Below are 22,305 nucleotides of genomic sequence, written 5' to 3'. Positions count from 1 at the left end.
GTCTTCTTGGCAAATGCACACAGAAAAATCAGATATTATTCTTTATGTTTGTATTTTAGCCTGCAATCAATCAAGCAAGAGACATGAAAAGGTGTCCTCAAATTATGTAATGCACAGGCAGTAACCAGACTTAACATTGGTGGCCTTAAGACAAGTTAGAGTCTCAGACTTCAAGGAAAATAATCTCTAAAAACTTGAAGTTTTATTTCTAGTAGGCACAAAAGCTCTGGAAAGAATGAATTATAAAGGTTTAACAAATCTGGTACACTTAAATTCTTGTTCTCAGTAAGGCTCAGGAATATGTAAAAAGTAGTCACTAGAGGGCAGTAGACTCAAACACTGCCCCATGGCAAGCAATTGCCAAGCAGCATCTCCACGTTCTGGACTCAGAGCAGTTGTTTGGGTTTTATTGGCTGAAAACATGGGATATTATTTTAACCCATTCTCCCTTACACTCGACTTCTAAAATGGCACTGGCCCATGGGTAACTTCCTCATATTTTCACTTACACTGAGCTTAACATTCCCTAATAGTTTCTAAGAGTTCTTTATAGAAGAAAATTCTGAATCTAATGACTGAATATATTGTGAAAACACGGGGCTAAATCTCTTGTTTGTTTGTCTGTTTCTAGAATTTACTTAAATTTTCCACTCAATTGCATTATTTTGTGAGCAGAAAAAAAATCCCAATGCTACAAAATATGATAAGAGTGTAGTTTTCCTGGGGCACCTGGCTGGCTCAGTCGGAAGAGCACATGGCTCTTGATTTCAGGTCAGGTCATGATCTCAGGGTTGTGAGATCAATTCCCACATCGGGCTCCACGCTGAGCATGAATCCTGCTTGGGATTCTCTCTCTTTGCCCCTCCCTTCCCCTCTCATAATAAATAAATAAGCATAAATTTTTTAAAATCCTGTAACTGTAGGCAAAGTACACAGAAGTAAACAAGTCTCTTCTTCCATAGCAAGTGTGCTTGAAACTTAAAAGTGAGGAGCAATGAGAGATGTCACAGATGGTAAATACCATTCTTGAGCCTTTGAAAAGAACTCGCCTCTTAAACTAGTATCTCTAATGACTATTTAATATTATCTACAATTTAGCAGTCTAAACCGGAGAACTATATTCTTCTATTTTTAGAAAAGGGATGGAAAAGTCACAGTTAGAAGTAGTCTGTATAGAAGCCCACCTAAAAAATAGAAGTTGCCAGGTTGCTCTGTGACCTTGGGTGATTTTCTTCATTCTCCTGGGGTGTGACCCCGTCTTAGAGAAAACGACACATCTGGGTGAGCTTGACAGTTTTCAAACTGGCCCTAACATCCTTTCTTCCAATGACTGCTCATCTGGAAACCTACGATGCAAATAAGTTGATATGAAGAGCAAGAGAGGAGAGTCCAAGGCCCCCATAAGTTCAGTCCTGACCTTATAGCTCTGGAAGGGCTGCTTGGAACACAGTTTGAAAAACACCAGCCAGGCTGCTATAACATCCTATAACTCTGCGGGCCTTAGTCATATACACTTATGGTTTATTCTTCACTGCTTGGGCCACACAATTAGGACACACTGCTTCCTTCCAACGGTAGCAAGCAAAGAATTCAAAATCCTGTTTGGGACCTGAAAATGAAGCTTAAGTGTCTGATTCTGTAGAACTCACCCCCATGGAGTGGGAACAAATCAGAAGTTCATTGCCACGCAGGACACTCAAACTTTCCAAATAAAACCCACCAGCTGGACATGGGATAGTAAGCACCAGATTCTGTTCTCTGATTTCTCAAAGAACTAGTTCCTCAAGCTCCTTCTTTCCCTTCCTGCCTATGTCTTGGGTGCAGTTTAAAGGGCGCTGGGCCATTAGCTACTAGATTGGACGTCACTTAATGCACCTCTAAGGAAAATGTCTTTAACATTATTTACATGTAGAGAATATATCCTGACTCCTTTTTAAAATGACAACACCACATTCTATAATTATTAGAAGTCTATAATTATTATTTAATTAGAAGTCTATAATTATTATTTAAATTCTACTTTGAAATTTTACATTTAAGAGTTTCATGTTTCTTTTGGTTTTTTTGTTTTTTTATATTTTTATTTATTTCTAGGAGAGAGAGAGAGAGAGACAGCGTGAGCAGGGGAGGGTCAGAGAGAGAGGAAGAGACAGACTCTGAAACAGGCTCCAGGCTCTGAGCTGGCAGGCAGCCCAGAGCCCGACGCGGGGCTCGAACCCACGAACCGCGAGATCATGACCTAAGCGAAAGTCGGACGCTTAACCGACTAAGCCACCCAGGCGCCCCAAGAGTTTCATGTTTCTTATGGAAATAAAATTTTCCAGAATTACAAATAAATACCATAGGAATCATAGAAAGGAAAAAGGACATATTTATCTATTCTTAAGTAGCAAATTCCTTGGATGAAATGCCTAAATATATAGGTTACTGAATGGCCTTTGAAGATTGGGATTCTGACAGATTCCAGAAGAAAAATAAGAAGACATTATCTCTATTATTTAGACATATAGCTAGGCTACCCACTAGGGCTTTTAATCATCAAAGACTTATTGTGTTTAAGATTCAATTTGCTATTCACAATCAACCAATTTCTCAACAAATGCTTTTAGAAGTCAAAGTTTGAGGAAAGACCTCAGAAAGAAAGATTTGCCAACTCCATATTGCAATGTCTAAGACAAACAACTTCAGAGAAAGTCTTTGTCCTCTATTAGAATGCACCTAATAGAATGCATCTCCAGAAGAGAGGCCGCAGAGGGCTCTGATGACATCAGCCACTGATCTCAGACTTTTCTCAAGCCATAGCAGGACACGCAGGACTTCACCTCCAGGAAACGTTGGTGACCTCGCTTTTGAGGGGTTTATCCGAGACCACTGACCACCTCACTTGGCACTTCCTTTCTGTCTACTCTGTGCTTTTCTCGAGACCAGTAACAAAAGAGAAAGGAAACAAGTATCTAAGAGGCCAAGTCCCTCAATAAGTGTGTGCTGGGGACTAACTGAAGGATTCAGCTCAACAGTTTCTGGAGTGGCCTGGCGTTGACCAGGAAGGAAAGAGCACATTTCAAGGACAGGAGCCATGCAGCTGAGGCATTAAGGTCTGACTCAGCATAAAAACAAGCCCAACAGGAGTAGCAGGCCTGTGTTAATGAGTAGTTAGACACCAGCAGGGGCCTGTATTCAGCTGGCACGCACCTACCTGTACATTGCCTGGTGCCTTGCCAGTTCCGAAAATATTGCAATACTGCTGAATTGGTTCTTAAATATCTTGAATGGGGGCGCCTCGGTGACTCAGTTGGTTAAGCGTCCAACTTCGGCTCAGGTCATGATCTCATGGTTCATGGGTTTGAGCCCCGCGTTGTGCTCTGTGCTGACAGCTCAGAGCCTGGAGCCTGCTTCAGATTCTGTGTCCCTCACTCTCTGCCCTTCCCCCACACACACTGTTCCTCTCTCTCTCTCAAAAATAAGCAAACATTTAAAAAAATTTTTTTTTAAATATCTTGAACAAATGCTCTGGATGTGAGATTATGCAGAGCCCTGAAAATGAGGCACAGGAGCCTTGACTGGAGTTGGAAGGGAAGTGAAGGTGTACAATATCTCAAAGGGATTTAAACAGAGAAAGGTGATGGAAATGCTATCTCAGGAAGACCTCTTTGGCAGTATGGGTCTCCTGCCAGATCTCACCAGGAAGGGCGGAGAGGGAGTTTCTGTACTCCTATGCGTGGCTTAGGTGACAAGTTGTTGTTTGTTTTACTACCACTTCATGAGAAGTAGCTAGACAACGTTTGCTCAAGACACCCGTTCAAGACAGATGACCTGTGTTTATCTAGAAAGACACAGCCCAGACTCACCCGCTTTTGGGTACCTAGACTGAAATGACCAAGGCTTTGAGGTTTTCCTGACTAATACTCTCGGATTCTTATCAACTCACTAGTTTCCTAGAAGGTGCTCTGAAGTCTCACGTCTCTTGCCACTAATATCCTCCTCCAGGGCATGAACAGTGATATGGCAGTTGGGCATACAAGATGAGGGTAGAGAAGTACCCATTAGGCTTAGCTCCTGGGCAAAATCACCAGCATCTGAGCAAGGGCAGGCTTAGTCTAGTGCGTACTGGGGGTGGACGATATGTGCCCAGGAATGAAAAACAATCGTAAGAGAAACTAGCATGGAATATAGGCAACCCCTTCAAAAAGCCTGGCTGGGAAGAGCAGGTCAGTGATGGGCCAAAGTCAGAGGCAGCTGCAGGGTGAAGTGGGGGATCCTTTATAGAAGTCAGGCTTCAGCCCAGGTCCCTGTCTTTATAAGCTGGCTTTTCCAGTGGTCCCTGCCATCGCCTAAAACTGAGGCCACTCGTCCCTTGCCAGCTATTCTTCCAGAGGTTACAACTGTGATGCTGACTCTGACCTTGAAGTTGGGACCTTGCCACTCGTTGATAAGCCACCTGCACACTGCCTGCCACCTGCCGGGATTGCTGGGCACTCTCATGGCATTACCTGTTGCAGGGCTGTGCTCTACATCACCATTGTGGGTGGACCCCACCCCCTTGCTAACTGTGGGTCTGAATTTGGACCATAGGTTTTGACAGCTGACTAATTTGAATGAATCTTGATGGTCAGCTCCTGGCTTCTATTTCACCCAGTAGCTAGAGAAGCCAGGTCCTGGGTTCACCCTCAGACCTATAAGCAACCTGGCATACTCCATCAGCTCTTAAGATAGTCAACTATATTTTGAGGCAAGCACAGGCTACCTAAGTGCAGCCAACAGTGAGGGAGTACAGGCTGGATACAGCTCAATGCCGGGATACCTTGGGTGATATCAGCTGGAAACTTCTGACTGTCTTCACCAATCTCTAGAAGATCAATTTCCTAACAGTACACAACAGCAAACAAGCAAGCCAAGAATGCAAGTTGGCATGGGAGCTGGATATGTTAAGAATCAGAGCTAGAACAGTAGCCATCAGAACAACAACAGAGACCAATGTAAAGGTAGGCCATGTCTCTGAGCAAACAACAGATCCAGAGTTATCAGAATGAGATTAAAATGTGGCAAAATCTGCTGAGGGCTTAAAACCTGTAACTACAACTACCCATGACCATGCAGTGAAGGGAAGGAAAGTGGATCCTAATTATATATATTGTTTTAAATTTTTAAATGTTTATTTATTTTTGAGAGTGAGAGAGCGAGCCAGGGAGGGGCAGAGAGAGAGAAGAGGGAGAGAGAATCCCAAGCAGGCTCTGCACTGTCAGCACAGAGCCCAACATGGGGCTCAAGCCCATGGCGAGCTACAAGATCATGACCTGGGCCTAAATCAAAGTCCCCTTAACCAACGGAGCCACCCAGGTGCCCCGGATCCTACTTACAAACAGAAAATCAAAACTCAAGACCTTACACAGCTTTGAGAAACTGGAAGTCCAAGGTGGTCAGCCCAGGGCAAATCAGGCTGGGTGGTTAGGGCAGTGATTTCCCTGAGTTTAGGACCATCCACCTCAACCATTTCACTGGTTGGTAATGGTCGGATTACCAGTGACGACCTTTCCTAAATTTACTTTATAAAACATCTCTGTTTCACAAAAGACAACTCTGAAATGATTACAACAAAATAAATAGCTTCCCATGCTGGGTAAACTTCACCTAGTGACATCAGAATGAAGTTCCCTTAGTGGTGGATAAACCCGAGTGCATTTATTTCTGCTTACCATAAGTTATCAGCTACGAAGCTACTAAATATAAAGGTGGCTGTCTTCCATTTGATCCTAGCATAATCCCTGCTCCCATCATATCTTTCAGATATCATTTCCACTCAGTTCTTGGGAAGCTCTAGGTGATCTGGTCTAATTTTATTTATTTTTGAAAAAATTTTTAAGTATTTATTTTATTCTTGAGAGAGAGAGAAAGAGTACAAGGGGGGAGAGGGGGAGAAAGAGAGAGGGAGGCACAGAACCCGAAGCAGGCTCCAGGCTCTGAGCTGTCAGCACAGAGCCTTGATGTGGGGCCCGAATTCATGAACCACGACATTATGACTTGAGCCAAAGTCACACACTTAACCCCCTGGGCCACTCAGACACCAAGTCTGGTCCAATTTTAAACAATCATAACAAGTATTATGAGTAATAAATGGTATAGCACACAAAACTACTGCATGGTGGATTGCACAGATTAATTAATTTAAATTAATTAAATTAATTAAAATTAAGATTGCTTTAAAATATTTAAGTCTGAATAAAATTGTATCAAAAACTTAATATTCCTCCTTAAAATCCCCCCCACCCCCCCACTCCTTCCCAAAATGAGTTGTTTGCTGTCTCAAGCTAACAAACTTGCCTAGATTCATTTCTGGGCAATTCCTTATCTCAGTGATATCATCTATTTGGTTATTTTCCAGGTTAGAAAAAGCAACTTTTTTCCCCGATAAAAATGTGATATAGAACAATCAATGCCTTTGGACTCAGCCCAGTTCCACCGTTTACTAAGTGACACTGGGCACGCTTCCTAACGTCTCCACATCTACATTTCCTTATTTATAAAATAGGGTTGCTTTCCACTTCTCAGGTTTGTGGTAAGAATAAAAAGTAGCAGTCTTTGTGAAACACTTAGTATGGAGCCCAACAACACAAAACCTGACCAGCAGAGAGCCTGCCATAAATGGGAATGATCAGTATTCACGTATTCTATGACATTCCAGCATCTAGCTCTGCAGAGAAAAGGAACCATAGGACCTTCCTTGGTGCAGTATGTGCAAACCAACATGAGTATTTTAAACACATGCCGCAGATCAGGAGGCATGGTCACGGGGAAGGAGGAGGAGATAAGACTCCTGGATGCTAAGAATGGCTCCATTTGGAAAGGTCAAATTGGAAGGGGGGAGGGTGCAGAGGGGGGTGTGAGAATGTGTAGGGGTGGAAAACATAAATAGGGTGCATTTTAGGAACATCAGAGAGACAGAGCCTCCCAATCTCTCTTCTACCTGTCCTTGATTCCTGAAGTTAATCCATTCTTTCAAGTTAAGGCTAGGAATTCTTAAATGAAGACCATCCTGGAAAAGCTGACACTTGAAGCTATAATTAGTCAGTTGTCTCTAAGTTTCAAATTGTTTTTTTGGGAGGCTCTGAAAGGTGACATATGAAGGCCCTGGGCACAGAGAATGGGGCAGAAGAGCAAGCAAGGAGAAGAGAAAGTGAGAACTGGGATTCCCAAGGGCACAGGCACAGAGTGACCCACTTGGGTTTGGGGTACATGTTACACACCCCTTGTGTTCTATCCTGGCAGACACTTCTGCCACAGGATTTATATCACTGCACAATAGTCGATAACCCACTTTGCACACATTAATGGCTGACAGTTGGGCCATGTCTCCATCAATTTACACACTTTGACTTTTCTTCTGGGAGGCAGACGCAATCTGACAATCTCCTCCGATACTGTTCGTGCTTGGAGATAAATTCAGGCTTCACCTAATTCAGTGCTGCCTATGACTCCCACTCCTTATACATGGAACTTTCCGAAGTTACTCATAACCAGCCTTAAGCTACACGTGTAGGGAGTGGAGAGGGGACCAGACATGTTTTCAGTTGGGATCAACTTCAGCCCTAAATCCATACAAACATATCTCTTAATGAAGTAACAATAGCGATTAACATTCACCCATTCATTCCTCATACAAGTATTTATTGAGTACCTGCTATCCTGGAATTTATATTCCAGAGCAGGGAGACAAATCAATTAACAGCCAAATCTAGGGTGCCCAGTGGCATTCCTGCGGAGGCAAAGAATAAAGCCAGAAAGGATATGACAAAGGAACATCAGCAGGTGGGAGGGTGGCTGGCTCTTAGAGGTGGGAGGCAGAGGCCCTGCCAGTGAGAACAAGAACAGTAGGAGGTCAGGTCAGAGAGGTGGCAGACCCAGGGCCCAGAGAGCATGGGTGCCACAGGACGTTGGCTTTCACTCTGAGTTTTTGCACCAAGGACTAACATGATCTGATTTACATTTGAAAAGGATCCTCTGTGGTTGTGTTCAGAAGACACTGTTGGAGGTGAAGGGCAGGTATGGAAAGAGCCAGTTAGGAGTTTGTAACAACAATCCAGAAGACAGACAGCAGTGACTTGGACCAGGGTGGTAGCAGCGGAGATGGCAGAACCGTTTAGATTCTAGATTTACTCCGGCAGTAAAGCTGACAGTGATGGACTGGATGTGAGAGAGACTGAGGATGACTCCTAGTTTGGGCCTAAATGAACAGATGGATAAAAGCGCTTTGTCGAGATGAGAAAGGGTCAAAGAACAGGTGTGTGTCTATGAAGGGGAAGGGACTGGGGACGGAGTAGAGGAATCAGCAATTTGGTTTAGGATATATCAAATCTCAGAAGCCAAACAGAAATCTAAGTGATGATGTCAAGTACACAGAGCTCAGAGCCATTAAGAAATGTGCCTGAAGTCCCAGAGACTTTTTGGCAATTCAGCCAGGGAAACTAGTAGAAAAGCTGTTCCCCAAATGCAGAGTATACTGTATACAAGGAATACTGAGCTCCCTACTACTATTCTGAAGGTTTAGTTTTTATTTTATTTTTTAATTTATTCACTTTTTTTTCTAGAGAGAGAGATAGCACACACGCTCATGTGAGCGCACACAGGGGAGGGGCAGAGAGAGAGGGAGAGAGAGAAGCCCAAGCAGGCTCCATGCTGTCAGCATAGAGCCCAATGTGGGGCTCAAACTCACAAACCATGGGATCATGACCTGAGCTGAAATCAAGAGTCAGATGCTTAACCGACTGAGCCACCCAGGTGCCCCAACTTTCTGAAGTTTTAAAAGAACAAAACAAAATTCAATTCCACCCTCTCCCTGTTGAACCTCTGAATGCAGTTGGATGGAGATTAGAAAGGTTCTCAGACAAAAAGGCCTCCAGGAAACAGCTCCTTGTGGTTACACCAGGGAGCTTATCCTTTGAAGTCTCTCCCCACAGTTGTGCTTAGATAAGATGTTTTCCACCCAAGACAATGAATCATGCCTCCGAGAGGTGCTATTGGAAGAGAGAGAAACAAACGGCCACGTACCTGTATGTATTGGGGGGCAGAGGGAGGTGGTCAATGTTAGCTTGTTTTAAACACTGCTTCTTACCTGGATCCAGATCAGAAGAGCAAAGACTAGAAAGGGCTTCTACAGAACTAAAAGGCTCGCTGTCGGGCTCCTGATGGGGTCTCTGCAGCACATAATCTCTTATGTCATTAACTGTTGGCAAATCCAAGGCACTGCTCTCCTCGGACTGGCTGCCTGGAGTGGCTTCCTGGGTCGCCATAGTCCTGCCGTGGAAAAAATAATTCAACACAAGAGGCACTGCCTAAGAGGAGCCCCCGTTTCAGTCCCAGTGCCCAAAGGCCAAACAACAGTTTGGGCAGAATACTGTTCTTTCCCATTAGTAACAGCCCTCCTTGTCCTTACTGTAGACCCAGGATGTGTTTCCCGTGTTTCTTCACCACGAGAAACAAATACTCTCGACACAGAAAGAAACCATTAACAATTTCAGCTGGAGAATAAGCCGCATGTCTGAAAAGGATGAAGCACTGTGCAGCACACGATAATCCAAGGACGACAAGAATACGTAATGAGAGGGGCGCCTGAGTGGCTTAGTCGGTTAAGCGTCCGACTTTCGCTTAGGTCATGATCTCGCAGTTTGTGGGTTCGAGCCCTGCGCCGGGCTCTGTGCTGACTGCCAGCTCGGAGCCTGGAGTTTATTTCGGAGTCTGAATCTCCCTCTCTCTCTGACCCTCCCCTGCTCACGTTCTCTCTCTCCAAGAAATAAAAATACTAAAAGAAAAAAAGAAAAAGAATACATAATGAGAAGAGAGACTGTCTATGATACATTACGTGGAAAAAAGATTTTTAAACAACAGGTAGGATTTGATCCAGACTTTATAAAATACAAAATCGTGTGTGTGTGTGTGTGTGTGTGTGTGTGTAAGAAATATACAGATCTCAACTTCAGCTCAGGTCACGACCTCATATCTTGTAAGTTCGAGCCCCCCGTCAGGCTCTGTGCTGACAGCTCAGGGCCTGCAGCCTGCTTCGGATTCTGTGTCTCCCTCTCTCTCTGACACCCTTCTCTCTCTCAAAATATAAATATTAAAAAAAAAAATTTTTAAAGAGCATCTGGAAGAATACACCTCAAATTAACTTCAATGGTAATTAATTCAGCGGTTTGATTTCTTTTTCTTTTAATTTTTTAAAAAATGTTTTATTTATTTCTAGGAGAGAGAGAGAGACAGCGTGAGCAGGGGAGGGTCAGAGAGAGAGGGAGTCACAGACTGAAATAGGCTCCAGGCTCTGAGCTGGCAGTCAGCACAGAGCCCGACGCGGGGCTCGAACCCACGAACCGCGAGATCATGACCTAAGCGAAAGTCGGACGCTTAACCGACTAAGCCACCCAGGCGCCCCTCAGTGGTTTGATTTCTAACTACTGAGATTTTAGGTGACTCGTATTTTTATCTGTGGCCTACTCAAACATGCATTCAATCAATGATTTAACATGCCCGGCTCTGAGTAGACAAAGGTGAATGTAATAGACTTTTCCTTCAAGTTGCTCACAGTTTGGGATGATCCAAACACAGCAACATACTATGTAAACACAATGACAAGACAGAACAGAACCCAGAAAGGAACAGTAAGTTTTCTGGAGAAGGTCCTCTCCAAGCACGGGGCAGGCCAGGCCAATGCCTGGGGAACAGTGCAAACACCCGTAAAACCAGCTTGGGCAACCACAAGTGGCACTGGGTGTCGGGAGTTTAAAGTGAGAGTCAGAGAACAATCACACATGGGTAACTGGGGAGAGACAAACCCTGTGGGCTGCAGCTGGATGGCCGTGGGGCTCTCCTGTCCTAGCTCTGGGAAGGACGGCAAGGCTTGGTTGTTGATAGCAACTTGGATGCACAAACGTTCCAGCTGAGCTCTAGAAACCACAAAGGTGGTTTATTGAGTTCATCTCTTGCACATTTCTTATTAAAAATGAGGTGTTCCTAAAAAATAAAATAAAATAAAATTAGATCTTCCTTACCCTCCCTCCCCCGATAGACCCTGGTCTACTTGTGGGTGCTGGATTCTCGGCTGGAGGGTTCTTTTCAGTGCATTCAGCTCTGCCCACTTCTCCATAAAATAAGATAGGCCTGGGGTGATCCTAAACCCTCTGCAACTCTCTGCCTCATAAACTGTCATCAACAAATCATATTCTAGCCAACACCATGCATCATGACTGCCATAGGCCACCGCATGCCTTGCAGAGGAGTTTACACGGCCAGATCTGCAGATTTGGCAGCTGGATGGGAGATGAATTTATAGAGTTTCAGTCCAGTGGCCAGTGATCTTAGAAGCAATAGGAATTCATCCACCTGCCATGGCCCTGGTGAGAGAGGAGGAGCATGTGAACTAGGGTAGGGCAGTCAAGAGCAGGGGACAGACTAAGAACATATTTAGGAACTAAAATGAGAGAAGAACTTAATCACTGAACAGATGAAGGTCCTAAAGAGAAAGAGAGTCAACGAGGGGTGGCAGCTTCGACGACTGGGTTGTTTTATCTAACTGGGTTAGAGAAGACTAGAGAAGGAATAGTTTTGGAAGGAGGCAGTATTCCAAATTACAGAATACCGTGCAGCTGTTAAGATGGCAGTTGGAACCTGAAAGATCTCAAAGACATATGTTTGAATGAAACAAGCAATTTCAGAATAACAGGGACAGTATAATAATAAGAGTAGATGACATTTATCCAGTGCTTATTGGATGCCGAGCATGGTGCTAAGAGCAAGAACAGCCCCATGAAGCAGGTAATCCTACCACTACCCTCATTTACAATCAGATAGTCAGACACAGAGAGAAGCAGAGTGACTTGCCCAAAGAAACTCATCTAGAAAATACCAATCTGGAATGAACCCAGCCCCAAGACCTCCCAGCCTCCTGTGTCTGCACAGCCCAAAGTACCACCCTATCAGGCAAAGATATGGGGTGTAAAAAACAAATCAACAGAGAGGCCTGGCAAGATTCTTGTTGTTTGAGGACACCCAGTCACATGCTGTTGTGGACATTAGCTCAGGCAGACAGTGAGCCAAGAGAGCAAGCAGCTGATTGCTTCTGAAAGAAGCAGAGGGATCAAGGTTCCCAAAGAAGCAAGAACATCCTGTCTCTTCACACATATAACATTAGCCAACCAAGCCTGAAGTTTCAGCAAACACCTCCACCACAGGCATCTGTGTCTCTTCCTTCTCCCCTCGTGTTACCAAACACTGCCCTGGAGGCTTCTGGAAGGGAAAAAACAGGTCACTGAAGGACAGCAGTACATCCTGCCTGCCTGAAAAGGAGCCTTAACATCGACCATCAAGCAAGAGTGTCATTAGTGATACAAGCAGCATATTGATGTGATACCTGTCTTTTCTTTAGAATCACTGGTGTTAGATGTCAAATACATCCCAAACTGGGCATTTGAACAAAAAAAAAAAAAAAAAAGGAAGGAAGGAAGGAAGGAAGAAAAAAGAAAGCCTACTGAAAGGCAGAATCTGGTTTTTTACAAAGTAAGAAACTATGCCTGCAAAACGTTCTTTGGAATTCTGAAGTTGCATGGGAGAAAGCAAGTAATAAGTACAGATGAGACCTTTCCTAGGGTCTGCATCCACCTAAGCTGACAAGTACAGTGTGATGGTGATCTCTGCCCTAAAACTTTAAACACATGGTTCTACTTCCTTCTCTAGAAGAGCTTATTTTCTTCTCTTAAAAGTACTTTCGTGCACCTAGCTGGCTCACCAGGGAAGCATGAGGCTCTTGATCTCAGGGTTGTGAGTTTGGGCCTCATGCTGTGTGTAGAGACTGCTTAAAAGAATCTTTAAAAAAAAAAAAAAGGGGGGGGCGGCGCCCGGGTAGCTTAGTTGGTTAAGCGTCCGACTTTCGCTCAGGTCATAATCTCGCAGTTCGTGGGTTCGAGCCCCGCGTCAGGCTCTGTGCTGACTGCCAGCTCAGAGCCTGGAGCCTGTTTCAGAGTCTGTGACTCTCTCTCTCTCTCTGACCCTCCCCTGCTCACGCTCTCTCTCTCTCTCTGCTAGAAATAAATTTAAAAAACATTAAAAAATTTAAAAAAAAAAAAAAAGAAAAGGCTGAGGTGCCTGGGTGGCTTGGTCGGTTAAGCGTCCGACTCTTGGTTTTGGCTCAGGTCATGATCTCACGGTTTCATGGATTCAAGCCCCCACTAGGCTCTGTGCTGGCAGTGTGGAGCCTACTTGGGATTCTCTCTCCTTCTCTCTCTGCCCTTTCCCCCTTGTGCTGTCTCTCTCTCTCTCAAAATAAATAAATAAAACTTTAAAAAACGAAAGGCTTTAATTACACACTTTAGGCTTTCTTTTCCAATGCCAGAGGGGCACAGGCACAAGACATCTCTTGGTATATCAAAACCTGCTTACTGGGCGAAGACAGCCATTCTCCCATGACTACAGATTCTTACCGACCTACAAATCCAAGTCAGTCAGGGTCCTCAGATTAAAAGATATTTAGCTTCATCTCTTTTTTCAGTCAAAAGTCTTCCCTCCCAACATTTTACATGAAAAGTTTCAAACATAAAGAAAAGTGGAGAAAATTATCTGATGAACACTCTTATAGCTACTGTCTAGATTTCACAATTAACATTTTACTATGATTTTCTTTATCACAAAACTATCCATCTATCCAAGACTCTATTCATCTGTCAGTTCTTCTTTTTATACGTATTTCCAGGGACACGTAATGAAGGGTTCTGAGTTAGTGCATGATACAATCAATTTGCATTTCCAAATGCTCACGCTGTTAGCTAAGTGAAGGGTGAGTCAGAGGAGGGTAAAAGCAGAGAAGGGAACACAGCTGGGAAGCTCTGCAGAGAGGTCTGAGATACCCAGGGGGTCAATTAGAAACTCGATTTTTAGCTGTGTTACCTTGGGCAAGTCACTTCACAGCAGTTTCCTCTATCTATAAAAATGGCTTGATGACCATGCTTACCTCACAGGGTTGTCATAGGAATTATATGAAATTAATGCATGTAAAATACTCCAGTAGAGAACGCATGCTTAATAATGTCTAGATCCAATAAGTGAAACAGTAATAATTAAAAAACAATCATAGGCTTCCACCTTCCCAGTCTATGTCCCATCCATTTGCCCTCCTATTTCCCATTCAGTAGCCATCTTACTTCATTCATTCTTATCTAGTATATTTTATGGTCCATTAGCTTGTTAGTACCCTAAACTTCCCTTTCTGAACCATCCTGTCTTCTTATCACACCCCTTTGGCAAAACCATAGCCTAGATGAACTCAGTTTATCTCCCCACTCTGCAGGCTAGACATGAGCCACTGAATAGAGCAAGCTGGCTCACTCTAACGGAATAAACATCAACCTGAAATGGGCTGTCTGGCCACAGGAATCTTGAGATGTTTATCTCATTACTTCCTCTTCCCGCCTCTTTGACTCCTGTGTTTTCTCCCATCTTCAACTCAGACTCTTCCCATCTGTCACACACCTTCCTGCTTTTTTCAGTAGATCTGCTCACTTCCTAATTGACAAAGGAAACAGAATCCAGCAGGGAGGAACTTCCTCCACTACCCTGTCAAGCAGAACAAAGTCTCCCATGTCTGCACACTGCTTCACTCCTCTTCACAACAGAGAGCTGTCCCTCCTATGGCAAAGTCCAACCCTCCACCTGCACCTGAAATCTATTCTCTAGAACCTTTAACAAGCCCTCAGTGATGACAACCCCTTCTCTCACTTCTATCCCACTAGATCTTCACTCAGATTTTCCAATATCCCAAATTGCTCCTATTTTCAACAAAACCTAGTATGAAAGAGAATATCCTTGTTCTTTGGAAATGCCACTCAAATATTAATTGGTAGAGGGAATGACATGTACAACATACTATCAAATAGGTGTGTGTGTGTGTGTGTGTGTGTGTGCAGGTGTATGAGAGAGAATGATAAAGTAACTTGATGGGGCAAGTATAGACAGTTGGTGAACCTGGAAAATGTTATTTGGGAGTTCCTTGTACTAGTCTTGCAATTTTTTGAAGGTATAAAATCATATCAACATTAAAAGTTGTCAAGAAATGGTGCCTGGGTGGCTCAGTCGGCTAGGTATCTGACTTTCATCTCAGGTCATGATCTCATGGTTTGTGAGTTCAAGCCCTGCATGGGGTTCTCTGCTGTCAGCACAGAGCCTGCTTTGGATCCTCTGTCTCCCTCTCTCTCTGCCCCTCCTCCACTTGTTCTCTCTCCCTCTCTCTCTCAAAATGAATAAATAAAATAAACTTTTAAAAAAAATTATCAAGAAAGTGGGGTGCCTGGGTGGCTCAGTTGGTCAAGTGACAGACTCTTGATTTCAGCTCTAGTCATGATCTCATGGTTCATGAGTTGAACCAATGCTGCTTGCTTGGGATTCTCTCTCCCCCTCTCTCTCTGCCCTCCTTTGGCTCCCATGCACAAGCGCTCTCTCTCTCTCTCTCTCTCAAAAAAAAAAAAAGTTGTCAAGAAAAAAAGAAAAGTGAAAAGGAAACCTTTGACACCTGCCCTCCCCACAGCCAGTCTCCTCTTGTATCCACAAAATTCTCAAGAGTCTAAACTGGTTCATTTCCTCGTCCACCAACTCTGTGACTCATCCTCCATTCCCAACTGGACTTCCTCCATGTTTAGCCCAAGGTTCTCTCCTCTTCTGAGGCATTAATCACCAACCAGAAATTTCTCTCTAACCCAGATCCTCCAACATCGGGTCCCACTGCTTTCCAGGATTCAAGCATAATGACTTTCCTTCAGGTTCTCCAATAAGCCCCACTTCCTCCCAACTGCACTTGTCATTCCCTCCCCCTAAACAGCTCTCCTAAAAAATGGAAGAGAAGGGAACACTTCCCAATTTACTCTAAGCTCAGCATCAGCCTGATACTAAGTCAAGACAAATACATCACAAAAAACTACAAACCAGTATTATGAATACAGGCACAAAAATCCTTGACAGAATACTAGCGAACCAAACCTAGCAAAATACAGAAAGGATTATACTCCATGACCAAGGGGAACTTATCTTAGGAATTCGAAGTTGTTCTAACAACTGCAGATCAATTAATATAATATACTATATTAAAAAAATGGGCCAAATAAACAAGAATAAGGGACAAAAACCACAACACACACACACACAGCATTTGAGAAAGTCAAACACTCTTTCACGATCAAAACACTCAACAACTAGAAATAGAAGGGAACTTCCTCAATCTGATAAAGGGTATTTTTTTTAAAAAATGCATAGCTAGCAGCATATTTTGTGGTAAGATGTTTTCCCGCTAAGATCAGAAAGAAGACAATAGTGTCTGCTCTGATCACTTCTATTCAATATGATACTGGAGGTTTTAGCTAGCAAAATTAGGCAAGAAAATGAAATAAAAGCCTTCTATATGAGAGAGAAATAAAATTATTTCTATTAACAGAAGATGTGATCTTTGGATAGAAAATCTCAAGGAATCCACTTTAAAAACTAGTAGAAACATTAAACAAGATTGCTGGATACAAGATCAATATGGTAAAATTATATGCAAATTATTTTACACTAGCAATAAAAATATGTAAAAATATTATGGAAATATTTACATACACTAGCAATAAGCAATCCTAAAATTAAATTAAGAACATAATTCCATTTACAATAGCATCAAAAAAGATTAAAGGGCTCCTGCGTAGCTCAGTCAGTTGAGTGACCAACTCTTGATTTCGACTCAGGTCATGATCTCACAGTTCATGGGAGTGAGCCCCTCAAGTGGACTCTGTGCTGACAGTGTGGAGCCTGCTTGGGATTCTTTCTCTCCCTCTTTCTGCCCCTCCCATGCTCACACTCTCCCCAAAAATAAATAAACTTAAGAAAAAAAATAATAAAATACTGAGAAATATAGTTAATAAAAATGTGTAAGACAGACACAATGAAAACTAGAAAAAAACTTTTGAAAGAGAGGCTCTTGGCTGGTTCAGTCAGTAGAACATATGACTCATGATCTTGGGGTTATAAGTCTGATCTCCACGTTCAGTGCAGAGATTACTAAAATTAAAATCTTTTTTAAAAGAGTTGAAAGAAATTAAAAATCTAAATGAATGGAAAGACACCAAATATTTTAAGATGGCAATATGGCTTGAATCAATCTACAGATCAGTGTAATTCTTAGTGGCATCTCAGTTGTGTAGGGTTTTTTTTTTCTACTTGCAGACATTAACAGAAGTCCTTAAAAAATTCATACAGAAATGCAAGCGATCCAGAATACCCAAAACAACACTGAAAAAGAACAAAGTTGGAAGACTCATATTTTTTTAATTCAAAACTTATTAAAAAGCCACACCAATCAAGACCATGTAGCACTGGCATTAAGTATGGACGTATAGATCAGTGAAATAGCACTGAGAGTCCAGAAGTAAAATCTTACAATTATGGTCAGTTGATTTTGCCACATGGTGACAAAACATAGGAAAGGAAAAGGGCAATCTTTTCAACACTGAGACAACTGGAGAGCCACATACAAAGTCACCAGCACTTTGGAAAACTGTTTGGTAGTTCTTCAAAAGATGACACTTTGACCTGGAAAGTCCACTACTAGGCATATGCTCAAGAGAAATAAAAACATATGTCCACACAAACTTTACACAAATGTTCACAGCAGCTTTATCCATAACAGACAATAAGTGGAAACAATCCAAATGTCCATCAACTGATGAATGGATGAATAAAATGTGGTATACGCACACATGGAATATTTTTCAGCTTTATAAAAGAATTAAGTTCTAATACATGCCGCATATATACTTAGTGATAAGAACCTAGCATTAAAAAACAAAACAACAGATCCAGAATGGTTTCGCTTATCTTAAACTCCACAACCAATCAGGAATCGCCTAATCAGCAGTGGTTGGGTAATCTGCCAGATAGAACCTTCCCATCTCCTAAAGAGAAGTAACCACGCAATAACCAACCTGCTTTTTTGGCCTAGTATTACTTCCTCGTTCCTGCTCCCTTCTGCCTATAAGTCTCTCATTTTGTTCAACTCCTCAAAGCTCCTTTCTATCTGTGAGATTGGATCCTGCCCAATTCAAGTCGCTTTCTTGCTCAAGTTAACTTAGAATTTTAAATCTACCTCGGTTTATCTTTTAACACTAGTAAAGAAAGACCAGGTGTTGTATGATTTCATTCGTATCAAATGTCCAAGTTGACAATCTATAGAAAGTAGACTAGTAGTTGCCTAGGACTGGAAGGTCAAAGTGAATGGAGACTGCTAATGGGCACAGGGTGTTTCTTTACCTTGATGAAAATGTTCCAAAATTAGATTGGGGTGGGGGTTGAACCTGGGTAGCTAAGTCAGTTAAGCATCCTGCTCTTGATTCTGGCCCAGGGCTCAGGTCATACACAGGTAATGACCTCATGGTTCATGGGCTGGAACCCTGATGGGCTCTACGATGACAGTAAAGAGCCTGCCTGGGATTCTGTCTCTGCTCCTGCCCTGCCTGAGCGTGCACATGAGCTCTATCTCTCTCTCTTTCTCTAAACAAGTAAACTTTAAAAAAAAAAAAAAGATTGTAAGGACGGCTGCACAATTATGAGAATATATGAAAAGCCACTGAATTTTACACCTTAAACAGGTGGATTTTATGATATGTATTTATATCTTTACAAAGCTGCTTTTTAAAAAGCAGAAGAGCCAAAGGGCATCCGGTCACACTATCTGCAATTCTAGGGGATTTCCCCAAAGAGGTGTCTGTCTGCAAAGGCCATGAGTTGTTGGGGTGGAGGAGGGGGTGGGACGGGGAAATTGGAAGTGTGCCAGGGGAAGCCGCCATAACTTCCCAATTATGAGACTGATCTAATACATTGCCTAGACCCCCTGCCTATTCCCAATCTCAGGGCACTCCTCGTTCCACTTGAACAACTGATAGAGAAAACTTGCAAAGTCCCCTTCACACTCACCGACCGACAACAGCAGCACATCCAAACCCGGAAGCGGAGACGCCATATTTGTTATGGGAAAAGCGGGTTTGAAAGGAAGTCACTGGAGCCACTTTTACTGAGGGCAAGTAAGGGCAATAGAATGTAGCTACGGCCATCTTGACTGAGGGCATTGGCCAAGCCCGTGAAGTTTTGCGCCCTTGACTAAGCCTTTCCAAAGGCTTATTGGTAAACGCGCTTGGTGGACGTTAAAGCGAACAGGAAAAAATTTAAATTTTAAAAAATTTAATGCCTACGTTTTAAAAAACATAACGTGTAGAGAGAATTAACAAAGAAAATGAAAATATTTTAGTGTGTTGCATGCAGTTTAGGCATACACTACTGCCAGACTTGTAGGATCACAGAAAGGAGACTGAAGGTCATTGTCCCATTTCACCATCTTCTTGAAAGACTCCTGTACACTTACATCCTCCTACAGATGCCTATCTTAGAATAGAACCCCATAAATGAAGGAGTCCTTTACCTGAGAAGAATTTTTCAAATAACACTAGCTGAGGTTTGGGCAACCACATGCCACATTTGAAGGCAAATTGAAAAACAGAATCAGAAGTAAAAACATATTCAGACAAACCTAACCAGCAACTGTAAATTTCACTTTCTCTTCCAGCATTGGTAATCAAAGTGAACAGATTCAATTTTCACCTTTCTTGTAATATATCTTATAAAAATATTATTTTTATTATTATTTTAGAGAAAGAGAGAGAATGCATGTGAGCTGGGAAGTGGGAAAGGGAAAGAGAGAGAATCTTAAGCAGACTCCAGGCTAAGTGTGGAGGTGGTGGGGAGAGCTCCAGCCCAGGACCCTGGGATTGTGAACTGAGCTGAAATCAAGAGTTGTCACTCAACCAACTGAGCCAAGGCGCCCTAAAAACATTCTTCTAAAGTAACATAGATTGTGATTAGAGAAAGCCTGGAATAATACTAAGTTACTTTCTGTTTGTTTCATAAAACAAACTCAAATATAATTAAATGACATTGATTATCCAGATTATTATACAACTATAAAAGATGATAGAAAATACAGCAAAAGAAAATCTGAGATCATGCACTGCATTCTCAGTTTCCATATTTTTTTGGCCTCCTCAAATCTCCATTTCTCAGTCTTTTTGTATTTCTTGGTGTTAACATTTTTTTAAATTATTTTTTTAATTTTTTTTAAATTTATTTCTGAGAGAAAGAGACAGCGTGAGCAGGGGAGGGTCAGAGAGGGAGGGAGATACAGAATCTGAAACAGGCTCCAGGCTCTGAGCTGGCTGTCAGCACAGAGCCTGACTCACGAACCACGAGATCATGACCTGAGCCGAAGTCGGACGCTTAACTGACTGAGCCACCCAGGCACCACGATGTTGACATTTTTTAAGATTTCACATTACTTATTTTATGGAATGTCCCTCAACTGGAATTTGTCTGATGCTTTGGCCTGGTCTGCAATGGCATTGAACACTGTTGATCACGCCCTCCCTCTGGAAAACTTTTGTTCCTGGGTTTCCCTGATACCACCTTCCTATTTTTCTTTTTCCACTCTCAGAAATTCATCTAAATCTCCTTCATAAGCTCTTCTTTCTCTTCGTTGTGGACCTTTCTCAGGATTCTGTCTTGAATCTTCTCCCTCACATCTATGCAGATGATTCCCAAACCTCTAAGCCTAGTCTCCTCCTGAGATTCAAATCAACATACCTTTCAGCTACCTTTTATTCAAACTTTCCACACCTCTCAGTCAACCTGCTCTTACCCCAGTGTCTCCTGTCCTCAGTGAATTGGACCATTTAGTTGCCAAAGCCAGAACATTTTTCTCCTCCTTTGTCAGCATGTCCTGTATACAACCATAATCAAATCCTCCCCTGCTGATTCTTTCTCTTAAAGCTCTATTGACTATCTCTTAATTCTCTCCATCCATACAGCTGTAAGGACACAAGTCTAAACATCTAAACCAAACTGACTCCATGACAGGCTTTAAGTTTCCCCTCTAATCTAGAAGGCCTAAATTTCAGCTTTCCCGAAACTATCAGGCAGTTACACATTGCCCAAGGCAGGAGAAACCACGCTTGCAACACCCAATCAGGAAAGGCCAGTGACCACCCTCCACATTACTAAGGGAGAGGCCTGGAGATAGAAACTATAGATAGGACCCTGTTACCTAATGGTAAAGTTAACCTGTTAGTCACTGAACAAGACCCTAGGCTCACTCTGTGATTGGTTGAGTTTAAAGGTACTCTAAATGTTGTGATTGGATCCCGCCAAAAGTAACAAATACTCTAGACAATGTGTATGGTCAAACCCGCTGTCAATGATGTTGTATAATTATGATTGGATCACTGTTCCCATGTCACAACTTCTGTAACTCCCCTGTCACAAACCCCATAAAAACCCTCCTCTGCCCTTGTTGGGGGCTCTCAGCACGGATCCACTGCGTTGGTGAGGTCTGGGACCCCGAGCTTAAGCTCGAATAAACACCCTTTGCTTTTGCATGCGTGACTCGGACTCCTTGGTGGTCTTGGGATTTTGGGGAGATTGTGATCTGGGCATAACACAGCAACTTTCAGAGTACAGCTCACCGTTATCTACCATGGGGATGACAACAGCTTTCCAACTCTCCAGCAACCAGTTGTTTTTGTTTTGTTTTGTTTTGTTTTGTTTTGTTTTAATGAAGTTGAGCACACCTTCCCTTACCCTCGGGCTAAAGCTCAAACTTCTTTACTAGACTTAGAGGACCCCTATCCCTTATCTCCCATCACTATCCTCCAAACTTCCACCTGTACACTATTTTCTTTTCCTTAAATACTCTGTGCTTGCTTGTTTTCGCCTCTGAGCTTTTTACCTATACAATTTGCTTCCTTAGGGACACTCTTTGGTCTTTCTCATCTTTCAGATCTGAGTCTAAGAAATTCTTCCAGGAAACTTGCTCTGACTCTTCAAATGAAAGTTAGTTGTCCCTCCTAAGAATCCTGCATTCCTCCATTTACCCTGATTAAATTCCTTTGCCCTTTCTGTTTCTCCCACTAACTGTAACTGCCTTGAAGGCAAGGACCATGTCTATTTCATACTAGTAGTCCAGATCCCAGCCCAGTGACTCAGAAAGGATTTTTATATGCATCAATTGATAAGTCTCTTCTCAGGTATCTCCCATTCCCCACTCAATCCTTATACTTTCCAAAAAGTCTCAAAAACATACCTTCTTGCTGATTTGTTATCAGTGAAACAAACCTCGGAAACTTTTACCGTTGTCACCCTTTCCTTGAAAAACACATTTGTTGGGGTGCCTTGATGGCTCAGTCGGTTAAGCGGTTAAGCGTCTGA

At 42.7% G+C, this 22,305-nt stretch overlaps 1 protein-coding gene across 2 annotated transcripts in view; it reads right to left on the bottom strand.

The window, feature by feature from the left end:
* Positions 1–19,020, bottom strand: part of SHLD1 (shieldin complex subunit 1) — an 86,114-nt gene extending 67,094 nt beyond the window's left edge. Inside the window, exons 1-3 of one of the 2 annotated variants that reach the window (XM_077749146.1) lie at positions 18,970–19,020; positions 10,821–10,998; positions 9,107–9,288 (exon numbers count right to left, since the gene is read on the bottom strand). In XM_077749146.1, the coding sequence (XP_077605272.1) occupies positions 9,107–9,284 (178 nt within the window). In that variant the 5' untranslated portion in view covers positions 9,285–9,288; positions 10,821–10,998; positions 18,970–19,020. The remainder of the gene's footprint in view (positions 1–9,106; positions 9,289–10,820; positions 10,999–18,969) is intronic. The other variant, XM_077749147.1, reaches the window with a different exon arrangement.
* Positions 19,021–22,305: the final 3,285 nt, after the last annotated feature.

The sequence above is a fragment of the Crocuta crocuta genome, unplaced genomic scaffold (genome assembly GCF_008692635.1).
Source record: "Crocuta crocuta isolate KB4526 unplaced genomic scaffold, BGI_CrCroc_1.0 scaffold407, whole genome shotgun sequence".
Taxonomy (NCBI): Eukaryota; Metazoa; Chordata; class Mammalia; order Carnivora; family Hyaenidae; genus Crocuta; species Crocuta crocuta.
This window is presented reverse-complemented; position numbering and strand designations above follow the sequence as displayed.